The sequence below is a fragment of the Salminus brasiliensis genome, chromosome 1 (assembly GCF_030463535.1).
Source record: "Salminus brasiliensis chromosome 1, fSalBra1.hap2, whole genome shotgun sequence".
Taxonomy (NCBI): domain Eukaryota; kingdom Metazoa; phylum Chordata; class Actinopteri; order Characiformes; family Bryconidae; genus Salminus; species Salminus brasiliensis.
The window spans coordinates 88,779,914-88,794,237 of NC_132878.1; the positions used below are offsets into that span (position 1 = coordinate 88,779,914).

Consider the following 14,324-nt stretch of genomic DNA (forward strand, 5'->3'; position numbering starts at 1 on the left):
CTGTCCACTTGTCTACTTCTGACATTTAATCTACTTATTTTTTTAATCTACTTATACTTTTAATCATATGATTTTAATGATGAATTTATTTCCCCATGTCTTTTCACTAATTGTTGCCAATTCCCACCCACTGCCTATACTCAGACATCACACCATGCCACCAGCACCAGGGTGGAGGCTAGCACGCTCTCCTGAGACACCAGAAGCAATCAGCCTTATTGGACATCTGAACATGCTCGGAGGAGAACTGCCAACTAACTGCCAATACGGTTACATCAGTTAACAGACACCCACGCTGGCTAACATCGTGCTAAGTGATGGGGGTAGAGATAGGGCCATTCTACCCACCCAAAGGAAGCATGGCTAATTGGAATCTCTTGCACTCCCATGCAAAGGATATGGCTGTGACAGAATCGGGGACTAACCCATTGAGAGGGCTGCCTCTTCAGATGAGTTAACAGAGCTAACCAGTTAATACTGGATGCTGATGGGCACACATCATCTTCTACACAAGGTCATGTAGGGTTCACCTACATGTTAGTTTCACTGGTTTTAGAGCCATAAAGTACATATTTTCTCATATAGACAAAGTTTTATTACATTTTACAGTCCAGTTTAAAACACTGACATGCTGGCCAGTAAAATGTAACAAATAACCGAACAGTATTTTCAGTTCAAACTGTAGTCCATCTGTTTCTCTGCATACTCTGTTATCCTCCTTTCATCCTGTTCTTCAATACTCAGGATCCCACAGAGCAGGTATTATTTGAGTGGTGGGTCATCCTCAGCATTGCAGTGACACTGACTGACATGGTGGTGGTGTGTTAGTAGTGTGTGTTGTGCTGGTAAGAGTGGATCAGACACAGCAGTGCTGCTGGAGTGTTTGAACACCTCAGTGTCACTGCTGGACTGAGAATAGTCCACCAACCAGAAATATCCAGCCAACAGCAGCGTGATGAAGGACTAGAGGATGACCCACACAAACTGTGCAGCAACTAATGAGCTTCTGTCTCTGACTTTACATCTACAAGGTGGACCAACAAGGTAGGAGTGTCTACTAGAGAGTGAGTGGATACATCTCCAGCAGCACTGCTGTGTCTGATCCACTCGTACCTGCACAGCACAGCTCTGTGGTGGTTTAGGGGGGTCCGGACCATTAAAGATCAGGGTTAAAGGAGGCTAACAAAGTATACATTATATCAGTGAAGTTACATTCACTATGGTCATGCAGTTTAATTTCCATATGGCTTTTTCATTAGGAAAAATCTACATCTTGCTCCAAATATTTTAGTAAAACCCCTCGATAACTAAGAATGTAACGATGATAAACAACTGAGAAAGACGGAGGCTTTCTCAATTGTGTAGATGTGTTCTTCTTCCACCCGTGTTATTGAGGATGCATCAGGACGTGACTCGTGAGGAGGCACAGAATGCCTTACGCACCGCGCTGCTGTTCCAATTGCAAAGCTACCTTCTCCTGTCCTTAGCAGTTTGTATGGACATACTTGTCAGTCACTACCAAGTACACCAGTCTGAACTCTGTGTGCTTAGTATTGAGAATCCCCCAAAACAGAGTTTTAACTGATTCTCTGCTTAACGCCTCCCCCTCTGTCTCTCTACAAACACACACAAACACACACACTTAGTTGCAGGGTGCCAAGCACTTTCTGAACTCATTACAATAATAAAGTAAAATGACAGGTTTATCTATTTCTATTTGTCAGGCTATCTCACCTGAGTGAGGATCTGGGTTAATTATGTAAACTGAGCTGGGATATCAGTATATTTGAATGGCCACGCCCACCCAAGTAGCTAATGCACCGGGCTGGTTACAGCAGCAGGTGGACTGCACTGGGCAAAGCAAAGTCAGTGCGACTGTGTACACACTTGCAGCAGGTCCTGGCAGCTTGAGGATGAGCTGAGAGAGAGCTAAGTGTGTTTTTTCTCCCCCCGCACCCTGGCTATTGTCACGATATTTTACACCCATCTTCCGGGTCATCACCCAACTGGGTCGCGTCGCAGAGGAGCAGTCTGCCAATGCCTCTGAAAATATTATACAACTGCCAGGCCACCGAGCCTGCAGTGTCACACCAGTACTTTTACTACACACTCACATACACACAAACACACAGCTGATCTAGTGATGTGCAGCAAACTAAAAGGCATGGTCATTTCATCAGATCATTCATCATCACATCAAATGTGTTTCATCCATATCAAAATATGGTTTTGATAATTAAAAAAAATGAGGACACTTCATAAAAACCCTGGATGTTTCTTCAGATGTTCATTTAAACAAGATTGAAAGATGGTGGTAACTGAACTAAACACATACAGCTGAAGAAATGTCTTTTACAATATTCAGTAAATTGTAATTAATAGAAATACAAATTTTCTTGTGAGGACAAAGTTAGCACCCTATGTCCTAATAGCTGGTATTTCCCATTTGGCTGAAATGACCTCAGTTAGACATTTCCTATAACCATCTACTAGTCTCTAACATGGGCTGGCAAATTTGAGTCTTGCCCTGATGTTTTTTTTTGACAGCAAGGGTTTCCTACTTGCTTAACTCTCTTATTCAAAGTAAACATGTCTGATCTCTTTCTGATGGTAGACGCTGTACTTTTGACATCCCGTTGTTCTGCACTTGTACATTTTATTAGTGGACAGTGGAACAGCTAATTACTAATTGTTCTGAGATCTTTTTAAACCCATTCCCAGACCAATCTGCATCTTTCTCAAGACCTTTCGCATCTGGCCATGATGATCACACTCACTGGACTACATGTCTGAGGTTTAAATAAGCTCCTCCAGAATTTTCTTTAACCATGTTCTAATCCTCTACTGCTGATGTGCGGCACCCGATTCTAATTGTAGACATCTGAAGTAGTAATAAATGTGGGGGTGTTCTAACAGGAAAATGGCATTTTTATTAATGACATTTTACAAATGTATTTGTTATCACCGCCATTTCTCATTTTTGTTCCAATGAAGATCAAAGGTCATATGTTTACATATTTTCCATGGGATGTCCTAACTGTTTCACATGACTGTATATTCTCTATTTTAGGAGAGAAACCTCTGAACGGGCAGATGATGCCAATAAAGCATCTACATACATGCAAAGTGAGTCAGAACATGAGGGGAAGAACGAAGTGACCCACAGACGGATGAGAAACACTGGACACTTGTATTATATGAAAGGATCTGATTCATAGCGGGTCATTCCATGACTAGAGACAAAGACAGAGTTGTAGTGGCATTGGCTTGTAGAACTGATAGCACGGCTTTGCAAAATTATTTCTGGTTTAAAATGAAGCGGCTTGTAAGAATGGCACAAATTAAATTACGCTGTTTGCGTGCTTAGGCTAATTTGCTAGACAAACAAACTTCATGCTTCTTCAGAGGCTCTCAGAAGACTCCTTGTATTGGGAGCTGTTAAAAGCTGTGATGTAAAAAAAACACTGCTTCATCTGATGGAAACCCAATAAGCATTCTGAAATTGCAACAAATTACATAAATAGAGAAACATTCAACTGCAAACTCAACAGCTGTGTAAGCCTAATCAATCATAATGTGGTGTTTTATTATGGGCCTAAGTGCTTGGCTCTATAAGTCCTAAAATATGATTTGCGCCACTGAATTTTGAACTGCTACTCTGGCTGCACAGCAAGGACAAAGGACAAAATCTCTTAAATATCTACAAATAGACCAAATCAGAATGCTCCATCTATCAGTCCAGTTCTATTATTTGCGTGGGTATTGTAGGCACATTCAGCGGTGGACAGGGGTTAGCATGGAAAAATACAGGTTGGCAATACTTCCAAGTGGATAAATTACATCCAAAAGCAGCTAATTTTCAAAAGCAATAAGTAACTTTAGACCAGACTGACCCTAAACATTTATGCTAATGATAAAATCTTGTTTTAAGAGCTGCATTTGACCTGTTTGTCCTGCTTTGCAGATCTTAAAATCAGGGTTTAAACTGGGATATTAACATTTAGCATATTGTCTGTTTACGTTTAGCTTAAAGTTCTGTTCATAAGACAATCATGGAGGGTAGCAATTATGTGTACTGAAGTTGTGATAGTATCTTGTATATGTAAAACCTATGGCAAACGCTACATCACATGATTAAAGACTAGTCTACAAAATCTGCTATTAATCTGATAAGCAAAAACGTTCTGAGAACCTGCCTAATAGGCTGCTGATCCTCCCACCAGCCAAAACAGCCCATTCTACAAGACCTCTGAAGGTGGTCATCTGGCACCAATATGTTAGCAGGAGATGCTTTAGCACATCCCAGTACAAACCACAGTACAAACAGACCCATACGATGGGTGATATTTAAGAAAACATCTCATCAGACCAGAAGATCTTCTTCCATTACGCTAAGCATCAGTCCAGTTCTGATGCTTTTATGTCCTGATGTAGGCCATTTCGATTGTCACATGGGTTTAGTATGGGCACTCTGACAAACACAGGATGACCAGTCTGTGGCTGGGGGTGCCCATGGTAACCATCATTAAAATTATTGTGACTCGTGCCACAGTAGGGTCAGTCGGTCCAGACCAGATAGGATAGCCTTAGTTGCCTCATACATTGATAAGCATTGGGCACCCAACACGTCCCTCCTCGGGTCACTGTTGGAAGGTACTCACTTGATGCATTGTTGACCAGTAGCACCCCACATGCTAAGGTCTTCAGGTCTGCCAGTTGCTTTCACATTCAATACATCGCTAGTGACAACAGACTATTCAGTTACCATCTAACGTATCCCAAACCTTGACACATGCCATTGTTTGCATGTCCATTGGAGGCACTTTCAACAGTGGGGTCAGCCTAGGCACTCCAATCTGTCTGTGTCTATGCAGCCCATAGCCTCCATCGTCACAAGATTATTAATGTTATTTCCTTCATCTATGATCATCTATAGTCATAATGTTTTGGCTCAGTTGTGTATTTGTTTGCATGGATCACATGAATGGATTGATTAGCCAAAACACTCATAGTTTCAAAGAATCTCATCTGGAACTGTGTTGGAACATCTAAACCTAACCCAAACCTTAACCTCAGGACATTTTAGAGATTTGTCACGCAAAGGGCGCATTTCATGGAAACAGTAAGACAGATCACACACACACACACACACATACACACGAGCCACTGTGTGTTTGTTTTGGACCCAGCCAGTCCGTGCTCTGTGGAGCGGATGAATAAATGATGGGTCTGTTGGGCGCTAAAAGAAAAGTCGGCTCCGCTCACCTTTCCTGGGGCACAGAGAACCAGTACTCGTGCTTGCGGTCACGCTGGGCATACTGCTGCATGGAGGCGCTGGCGTTGGACACAAAGGTCTTCTTCATGGCCTTGCCAACCCGCAGGCACAGGAACTTATGGGACCTGGACATCCTCCTCTCCCTGGACACAGCTGGACCTGAGACACAGATAGGAGAGGAGATGTTATGTAGAAAGGGCATGATACCGCTTTTCATCTTAAAAAGTCTGCAGATGATGTCGTTCACATCTGGTTTGATGAGAAATTTGAATTTCAGGATTGTGACAAAACTGAAGAACGATCTAAACACAGTAGTAGTTGTAGCACCGACAATGGACTGTCGGAGCCTTTCTTGACAACACCCGTTAATGAGTGAATTACCGCATTCTAAGTAGATTTCAAGCCCAAGTTTGATCAGCGCACCCTGGATTAGCCTTTAAGCAAAATAAGACGCTTTCCAGCTAAAGCCAGGAGTGATCTGAGGGATGGACGTTTTCATGCCGCTTTCCTTAATAGCTTATTAGAAGGTCAGCTCCGTGGGAGACGTCTACCGAACGGCCATCCAGCAGTGCTGTGCCACACACAGAGGCAAAGAAACCTTAATCTACTTACACAACACCACACTGGCAGGGCCCATTCATTTACAGTCCCCTAATCAGGTGTGTAATTCTTCTGGTTTATGGAGGTCCATGTATGCTTATACTTGCTTTAGAGTCTTGGATCCAAAGAATAAAACAAGAAGCGACCTGTCTTAGAGCTCACAGCTCTCATACTGAGAGGTCAGAGCAGGTCTGATAAGTCTGTGGGTGACAAGCGTTGGGGTCTATTCTACTCAGTCCTTTAGAGCTACAGCACAAACAAGTAGGCAGAGTGTTGATACACACTGGGACGTGATAAATTAAAAACGACTTTCTAAGTGCTGGCTTTTACTGTTTTAAGACTGCAATGCCACATCCAGCAGGCTTAGAGAGCATAACTGGCCTTGCCTTGACTTAGCACCTACACTGCCCTCAACCAGGCTGTAGAGCATTGCTGTGAGGATTTGATTGCATTCAGTGACAAGAGTGTTAGTCTGGAGGTCAGGATATTGGATGATCACCACCCCACCTCATCCCCAACTCTTCCCAAAAGTATTAGATGAAGCACCATCATCATTCCAGAGAACACCGTTTCACTGCTCCACAGCTCAATGCTGGGGGGCTTTATACCCCTCTAGCCCACGCCTGGCATTAAGTTCATGTTTATCTGCCCCTTACAGTCCTATTTTAGTGGACATACTTCTCTACAGGGACTAGACAAGCTGTGTGTGTGCCACTTAAAGTAGCTGAATGCATTCATCAGAAGGGGTGTCCACAAACATTTGGACATATACTGTAGTACTGATGTTGTTGTAAATCTTTACTTTAAGGACATGAACTCTGCACACATGACATTCTGCACTCATGATACCTCTAGCAATACTCATGTAGTTTACTCCATGATTAACCCTTATAACCAGCCCAGTGTGCCATCACTTGAGGGTCCTGACATCTTTATTTCTCTCGCCATCAAACTTCGCACAGGGCAGATGATCTGCTAGTCTGTAAACCCACACAACCCACTGCATAAATAGCATGTGGCATTGCTTGTGTCAGGTGGCTCTTAATGCTTGTCTAAAACCCTTTCTTGTTTTCTCTCAGGCGCTGAGCGAACAAGGCCGCATGTGCGCGTGTGGTTGTCGTGTTTGATAGGTTGGAGCTTATCGCACTGTGAGTGAGTGTGTGGCCGGGCTTGGCGGAGCAGGATCAAAGCGCTGTGTAAAAGCTGCGCTCCCTTAGGTGATAACAGGTAAGGCACATTTTAATGTTTCCTCCTCTCTTCTTCCCATCCACAAAGCAGCTCCACACAAGGTTATCAGCAGCTCCCAGCAGCCTGGACCTCCGACAAAACACCAGGAGCTCGCTGTGATGAGGAGACTTCAGAGCACAGTGCTGTAATGCCTTCTGCACCGGTTACCCAGACACTAAATGGTCTTATAATTAATATACATGGCTCAGAGAACGGGTCTGCTCTGGAAGTCCCAACGGAGCACCGGAATCAGGGTCCTGTCCAGCACTCGAGTGATGGAAATGACTGTGAATGATTTTGTTTGTGATGACCTCCTGCTCATCAGACCAGCCGCACACCCTCCTGCTCATCAGGTTACTGTAATTATAGTAATTTTATTATATTTTGATTATGTCAGCACCCCTGAGCAGAAGTACGTATGTGTGGTATGATGACTTTCATTACTTATTTATAAGTAGTTCTGACTACAGGAGGATGGGTTTCCCCCACTGTGAGTCTTCCTACCGTCCTCCCAAGGCGTCTTCCTCTAGCCTTGAGTTTTCCTTGCCACCTGTTGCCTTTGGCTTGCTCACCAAGGGTTTATGTTTTGTAGATCTGTCTTATTACTGGATTACTGTAAAGCTGCTTTGTGGCAACAGCAGTTGTTAAAAGAGCTACACAAATAAAGGTGGAAAAGTGTTTTTTTAAATAATGCTAAACCTTTGGGGACACCTGTTTTTAAGATACCTATTATGGAAAAATATCAGTGTATTCGGATATATTGTTTAACACTTAATCATTAATACATTCACATTTAAGGCATTTAGCAGACACTCTTTCCTGAGCAACTTACAAAAGTGCTTCGCTGTTTACTCAGAAAATGTTGGACACCCCTTCCAATGAATGCGTTCAGCTACATTAGGTTGAACCCATTGCTGACACAGACGAGCAAATGCACACACACAGCTTGTCTAGTCCCTTTAGAGAAGTAGTGCTAATAGAATAGGACTCTCCGGAGCAGATAAACATGAACCTACTGGCACCATGCTGCCTAATGCCAGGTGTTGGCTAGAGGGGAATAATGCCCCTCAGCATTGAGCTGTGGAGCAGTGGAACTGTGTTCTCAGGAATGATGGTGGTGCTCCATCCAATACTTTTGGGAGTTGTGGAGTTGGGGATGAGGTGGAGTGGTGATCATCCAACATCCTGGAACTGAATGAATGAATTTGATCTTGAATCTGATCTTAATCCTAAGCTTAACGTAATGTGTAAGAAGTCAACCCAGTAATTCCTGGATAACAAACACTACACTTATATATTTGAGATAATATTATCATAATATTATCATATTATGTCATGTGTCCATGGTACCAGCCCTTACTGCAAAATTTGCATTGAGCATTTTTCTTACTATGCAGATTTATTAGCCAACGCTGTTCTGTAAGATTTACAGGAAAGCTGGAAGCCGTATTTATTTGTATTAGTAAATTCTGAAAGTAAAAATGATGAAATGTATTACTGTATTAATATATATATATGTCTATTAAACATTTATTTATTTATTTAACTTTTTTTTTTTTTTTTTTACATAGAACAATCTCTATGTCTTACCCTCTGCAGAGCCCAGCCTCTGACTGCTCTTAGGTGGCACGCTCTCCTTCTGTGAATGCTGCACATTTTCCCTTTGCTCCTTGGCTTGTTGCATAGTGTGACTCTTCCACATCTTCCTCAGCTCCTCCACATCTGTCTCCGAGTCCTGGGTACCCTCTCGGGTGAGTTTGGCCCCGTCTGGGGCGCTCTGCTGGCCCGCAGTCTCCTCTGCAGCCCCAGTGGTGGAGCTCTGGGAGGCTGTACGAGATCCTTCAGCCTGCTGCTGCTGATCTCTGCTGCTAGGTGTGCTTGGCTGCTCCTGGCTGTGCTGTCTGGAGCCTAGTGAGGAGAGGGGCTGGGCAGTGTTGCTGACTGGCTGTCCTCCTTGCTCTCTTTCTGCTTTCTCACCCTCTTTGGCCTTGGCCAGCTCCTCTCTCTCCGACTTGCTGGCAGTGCCTTGGGCACCCTCCGCTGCCAGCGGCGCATGGCTGACCGTCTGGACGGACTCGGAGGAGGCACCTGAGGACTTGTCCTCTTGACGGAGCTCCTCGGTGGATTGCTGCTCCTCGCGGATGGGTGACAGCTCTGATTCGGTGAAGACATCCTCAGAGAGGGAGCCTTCTGTGCTCCGAGGGGCTGTGCTGGCACTGTCGTAGCCCTCCCGCAGACGGAGATCTGCTTGTTGAGAGGGTCCTGAGAACAACACGTCCAAGTCCCTGCGCCAAAGACAAAAGCAAAGGGCGGTGTTTGGTCGGATATAGGCCAGCATTCAATGACTGTAGTTGCTGAAACAATCAACAATGAACAAGTTTTTAATTTGAGTCATATTTGAGTTATTTCTGGTCTTAGCAGCAAAGTTTAAGCTTTTTCAGTGTCTATGTACCTGGTAGCAAGATGTGTCACAGTTTCTGTGGCTTTTGCATGTAAAACAGTAGGCAAATAAGCAAGACATATTCCAGGTCAGCCAGACATATCTACTTACAGAAGGCCTTCCTTTTGTTTTCAATAATAGAGTAGAAAAATGAAAAGGATACACTATATGTTCAAATGTTTGTGGACACCCCATTGTAATGAATGTATTCTGCTATTTTCTGTTGCACCTACCGCTGACACAGATGTGCAAATGTACACACACAGCTTGTGCAGTCCCAGTAGAAAAGTACTGTCAGTACAATAGGACTCTCTGGAGCAGATAAGCATGAACCTGCTGGCATCATGCCTAATGCCAATGCACATATTTATTGATAATTATCAATATGGTAACACACATCATGTTACCATGTCTTGGCCATATTGCCCAACCCTAATATATAGTATAGAAATCATCTTTCCCAGGTGCCTAAAACCTTTGCAGAGTACTGTATTTTCAAATGCACACCGCTCTCTTATCTACAATAACTTGTGACTGGTCTTCTTGGTAGAAAAAGTGAGCCTTCTGCATAATTACCTCTACATTACATTACACTCAGCAGGACAAGCATGACTGTGCTTACATGTTTTCACACTCTGCAGCTTTTGCTTCATCATAGTACACCTGAAAATAGTGACTGCCTCAAAATGAGAAGCAGGACACGTGGGACTCCTCATAAATTATGAAGAAGAGGATATAAACATGTGGGGGAGGCGTAAAGACTGCTAAAATCATTAACTTCTTATTACAAAACAAAACGGGTGAGTAATCCAAATGTGGGCGGCTGAAAACGCGCTTCATTAACCCTGGAGTAAAAATCCATTTCCTGCATGATAAGACTGAACGATGAATATCTGAAACAATCGAACAGCCACACGGCGCCTCACATTCTGCTGCTGTGACTGACGTGATGCTACACAAAATGCGTATTTGTCACTTGAAATCTTTCTTCCAGAAAAGACTTTGCAGTATAAAACTCTTGGAGCTTGATTAACGAAACGTAATGCAGTGTGAACCTGGCAACTGTGGCTTTTGCATGTAAAACAGCGGTAAGTAAGCACAACTTATTCCAGGTTAGCTTCCTAATACACATTTTCCCAACCCATATATCTTCTTTATTATTCTGACTGTAGGTCAGAATATATCATATATGTCCAAATGTTTGTGGACACTTCTTCTAATGAATGCATTCAGCTACTTTAAGCTGCACCCGTTGTTGACACAGGTTGTCTAGTCCCTGTAGAGAAGCACTGCCAATGGAATAAGACTCTCTGGAGCAGATAAACATGAACCTACTGGCCTAATGACAGGTGTGGGCTAAAGGGGTATAAGGGCCCTCAGCATGATGCTCCATCCCATACTTTTGGGATGAGGTGGGGCGGTGATTACCCAACATCCTGACCTCAATAACGCTCTTGTCACTGAATGCAATCAAAATCTCACAGCAATGCCACAAAATTTAGTAAAAAAAACTCTTCCCTGGATAGTAGAGACAATTACTCCAACAAATACAGGATCAACTTATTTTTAATACTCTTGATTTTAGAAGAAACAATGAATGAACAAATGTCCCAATACTTTTGTCCATTTCGTGTATTAAAACTACGTAAAAACATATATGAAACTATGCAGTGACCAAAAACTTCTTTGTATTAATATCTTCTATTTTTGGTCTTTATTTTTTGAGGTTGTTTTCTCAAAGCAGCTTCATGAGAAACCTGAAACTCTAACAGGCTTAGGAGATCACTAAGCTTGTTCACTACATCTAATGCTGATTAATCCGTGTTAAGCTTTAACAAAATTGGTGCACTAAAATACTGTCACTGTGACGCAAAAACCTTCAAAATGTCAACATTACAGGAGAAGGGAAAAAACTTCTTAACCTTTAATGTAAGTCAGTGTAAAATGATTTCACTTCGAGTCATTTTGGAGCATTTCTATTGGTCCAATCATCATTTTTTCACAAAGTAAAGAAGAACTGCCAGATTCACATTACGTCAAAACCAAAAATGGCTAAAAACGGAGATACGAGGTGCACAAGGAGTGACAAAAACAATATTATTATTATAGTTTTACTACACTCTTAGAAGTATAAGATACTTGTGGAACATTTGGAGGTTCTTCTGTGGAGGAACCTTTTAAGGTGCATTGAGGAACCTTTAAAGAATCTTTTTTTTTCTAAAGACCTTTTTTTCTGAAGGTTCCTTAAAGCACCTTAAGAGTTGTTTTCCACAGTTTCAAACTGAAGAACCCCCAAAGATTGGAGAAGGAGAAAAACTTTTTAATGGAAGTCCATGTAAAAAGATCCAAGTCACTTTAGAGGTTTTCTATTGGTCCAATCATCACATTATTTTGACACAATGTAAAGAAAATGTTTTAGAAGTTTTCATTACTTTTAACAATGTATATTAATATGCAGCTACCTATAAATCATCAGTGTAAAACTGCTAATGTAGCAATATTAGCAGTCATGCTCTCCAACACTATATTGTCGGTAGTCATGTCACTTTAATGAGCTAGTTGTCTTACGGGGGAACAGACTCGCGAATCTTGCTGTCTGTGATTTCTCGGTAGACTGCTGCAGACTGCACCTCCTCCAGGGGGCACATGATGCCATACTCCTCACAGCCCCGCTCCTGGACCAGGGGGTCTGTCCGGTGAGGGTCGAACATGATGTTGTTGGGTGTCACCAGCAAAACTCCACTTACTGCCCCCTAGTGGACAAGGACAGCATAGTTTTAAAGGTGTTTCATAGTCTGTAAAGCACGCATGGCACATCTACGTCATCTACATCTATCCAAGACATGCTGATTAAAGTTAGAGGTCTTAAAGCTGTATTTGTGGCACAACATCTGGAAAAAAACCCTTGATTCCAAGGGAGCCAATCAGCTCATTACTCAACAGACTGTATTTTGTGTTGAGCACAGCTGCTGAACTCCCACGTTTACAGTAAAAGTCTGGAAACACTGCCCAACTGGCACTTCTAAGTTCTCCCAGAGAGAAACAATGGATCTTATTAGCGGCTATGTTCCAAATCTCTCTGCAAACCGCTTGGGGAAAATCCACTACAGCAGAGAGGCTTTTGCGAGTGAGTGAGTGCGAGTTTATGAGAACTTAATTGGACGTGGGCAAGAGTGCTGACTCGCCTTGCCATCTGTGATGTACTTGCAGTTGATTTTCAGGAACTTCTCCGTCAGCGCCTCTTCCTCCTCGGAGGTGGAGGAGACCACGCGGGAGGGCCGCAGGGCAGAGAAGGCCGGTGGCACTGAGGCTGGAGCCTCAGAGCGAGGAGCTCCATCAGAGTCCTGAAAAAGAACAGTAAGGCAGGATGTCAATTGGGAGGCAGGAACGGCAGTAAAAACAGGAGCAGCTATCTTGGAGCTTGAATTCTGTCCACACTATTTACCCACGCTTTTATCTCAATATGTGCAGATTTTCACTTTTTGACATAATTTGACTGGTTTTGTTTATATTAGCTGTGTTGTTCATAGCCTAGGCTGCAGCCGGAGTAGGACTGTCCTGTGAAGACTCCTTCTTGGTAGCCTATAGGTCACACAAATGGAACAGTCAAACCAGGCTGAATCAAATGAGAAACATAAAAAACTAACATTTTAAACAAGCTCTACTCGGGAGGCTTCTTTTCTGACATATTTTATGGTGCTGTTTTTTCCCTTTCATGTTGTATGTGTGCAGAGAACAGTGGGTAACAGAAGGCCAGCAAAGATACATCAGAGAGGGCATGGTACAGTGGTGGCTCAGCAAATGGAGCACTGGGCTATTGATGACAGCTTTGTGGGTTTAATATCCGGGCTTGACAAAGTGCCACTGATGGGCTCCTGAGCAAGGCCCTTCAGCCTCCCTGCTCTCCAGGTGTCGCAGCAATGGCTGCCCACCACTCCGGGCATGTGTGCTCACTGCCAAATTTCAAATGGACCAAATTCCATATTTACAAATGGTTTATATGGTTGTCTTGTCTTGTCAGTTGCATCCTCGCAATGTGCGCTACATTTCTGAGCTGTATACGAAGGCTCCTTCTCACTGAAACATCCTTAAGTAAGTTTAGTGTTAGCAAATGGCAAATGCTATTGACTAGGCATAAGCTTCCATTGCTTGTTAGCTACATTAGCATCGTCAGTTCAATACCACAGAAGAAAACATTGGACACCAAACACACTGTATGCTTCAATGTAATACAGAGGAATTCAGTTCCACTGTTCCACAGCTCAATGCTGGGGGTTTTATACCCCTCTAGTTCATGCCTGGCATCAGGCATAGCCAATGCGTTGATGTTTATCTGCTCCAGAGAGTCTTATTCTATTGGGGATACTTCTCTACAGGGACTAGATACGTGGTGTGTGTGTCTGTGCATTTGCACATATATTTCAACAATGGGTGCAACTCAAAGTAGCTGTGTGCATTCATTAGAAGGAGTATCCACAAACATGTACACAAACAGTGGATATGACTTCTTTGTTCATCTGCAACCAAATGCAGTTTATTTTACTGAGAAATTCTGAACGGCAGTGCAAACACTAAAGAGACACTGTGCTTCATGATGTAACAAACTGTCAAACGAAATGTCATCTCAGCTTAACAACCACAGCACTGAATTACTCAGCTGTTTTCCTCTACTGTTTTTCACTGACTAGCAGAGAAGGGTGATGTGTGTGCACGTCAACAAAATTGGGGGCAAGCCATTGCAGCCACAAGATAACATGATAGGCACAAACTAATGCCAGCATT

General features: G+C 43.0%; 1 protein-coding gene across 4 annotated transcripts in view; it reads right to left on the bottom strand.

Annotated features, from left to right (window-relative positions):
* oxr1a (oxidation resistance 1a) overlaps window positions 1-14,324 on the bottom strand; it is a 278,911-nt gene that overhangs the window by 18,181 nt on the left and 246,406 nt on the right. For all 4 annotated transcript variants that reach the window (XM_072692289.1, XM_072692287.1, XM_072692288.1 and 1 more), the window contains 4 exons: window positions 12,728-12,886; window positions 12,111-12,295; window positions 8,693-9,387; window positions 5,266-5,434 (listed from right to left, as the gene is read on the bottom strand). In XM_072692289.1, the coding sequence (XP_072548390.1) occupies window positions 5,266-5,434; window positions 8,693-9,387; window positions 12,111-12,295; window positions 12,728-12,886 (1,208 nt within the window). The remainder of the gene's footprint in view (window positions 1-5,265; window positions 5,435-8,692; window positions 9,388-12,110; window positions 12,296-12,727; window positions 12,887-14,324) is intronic.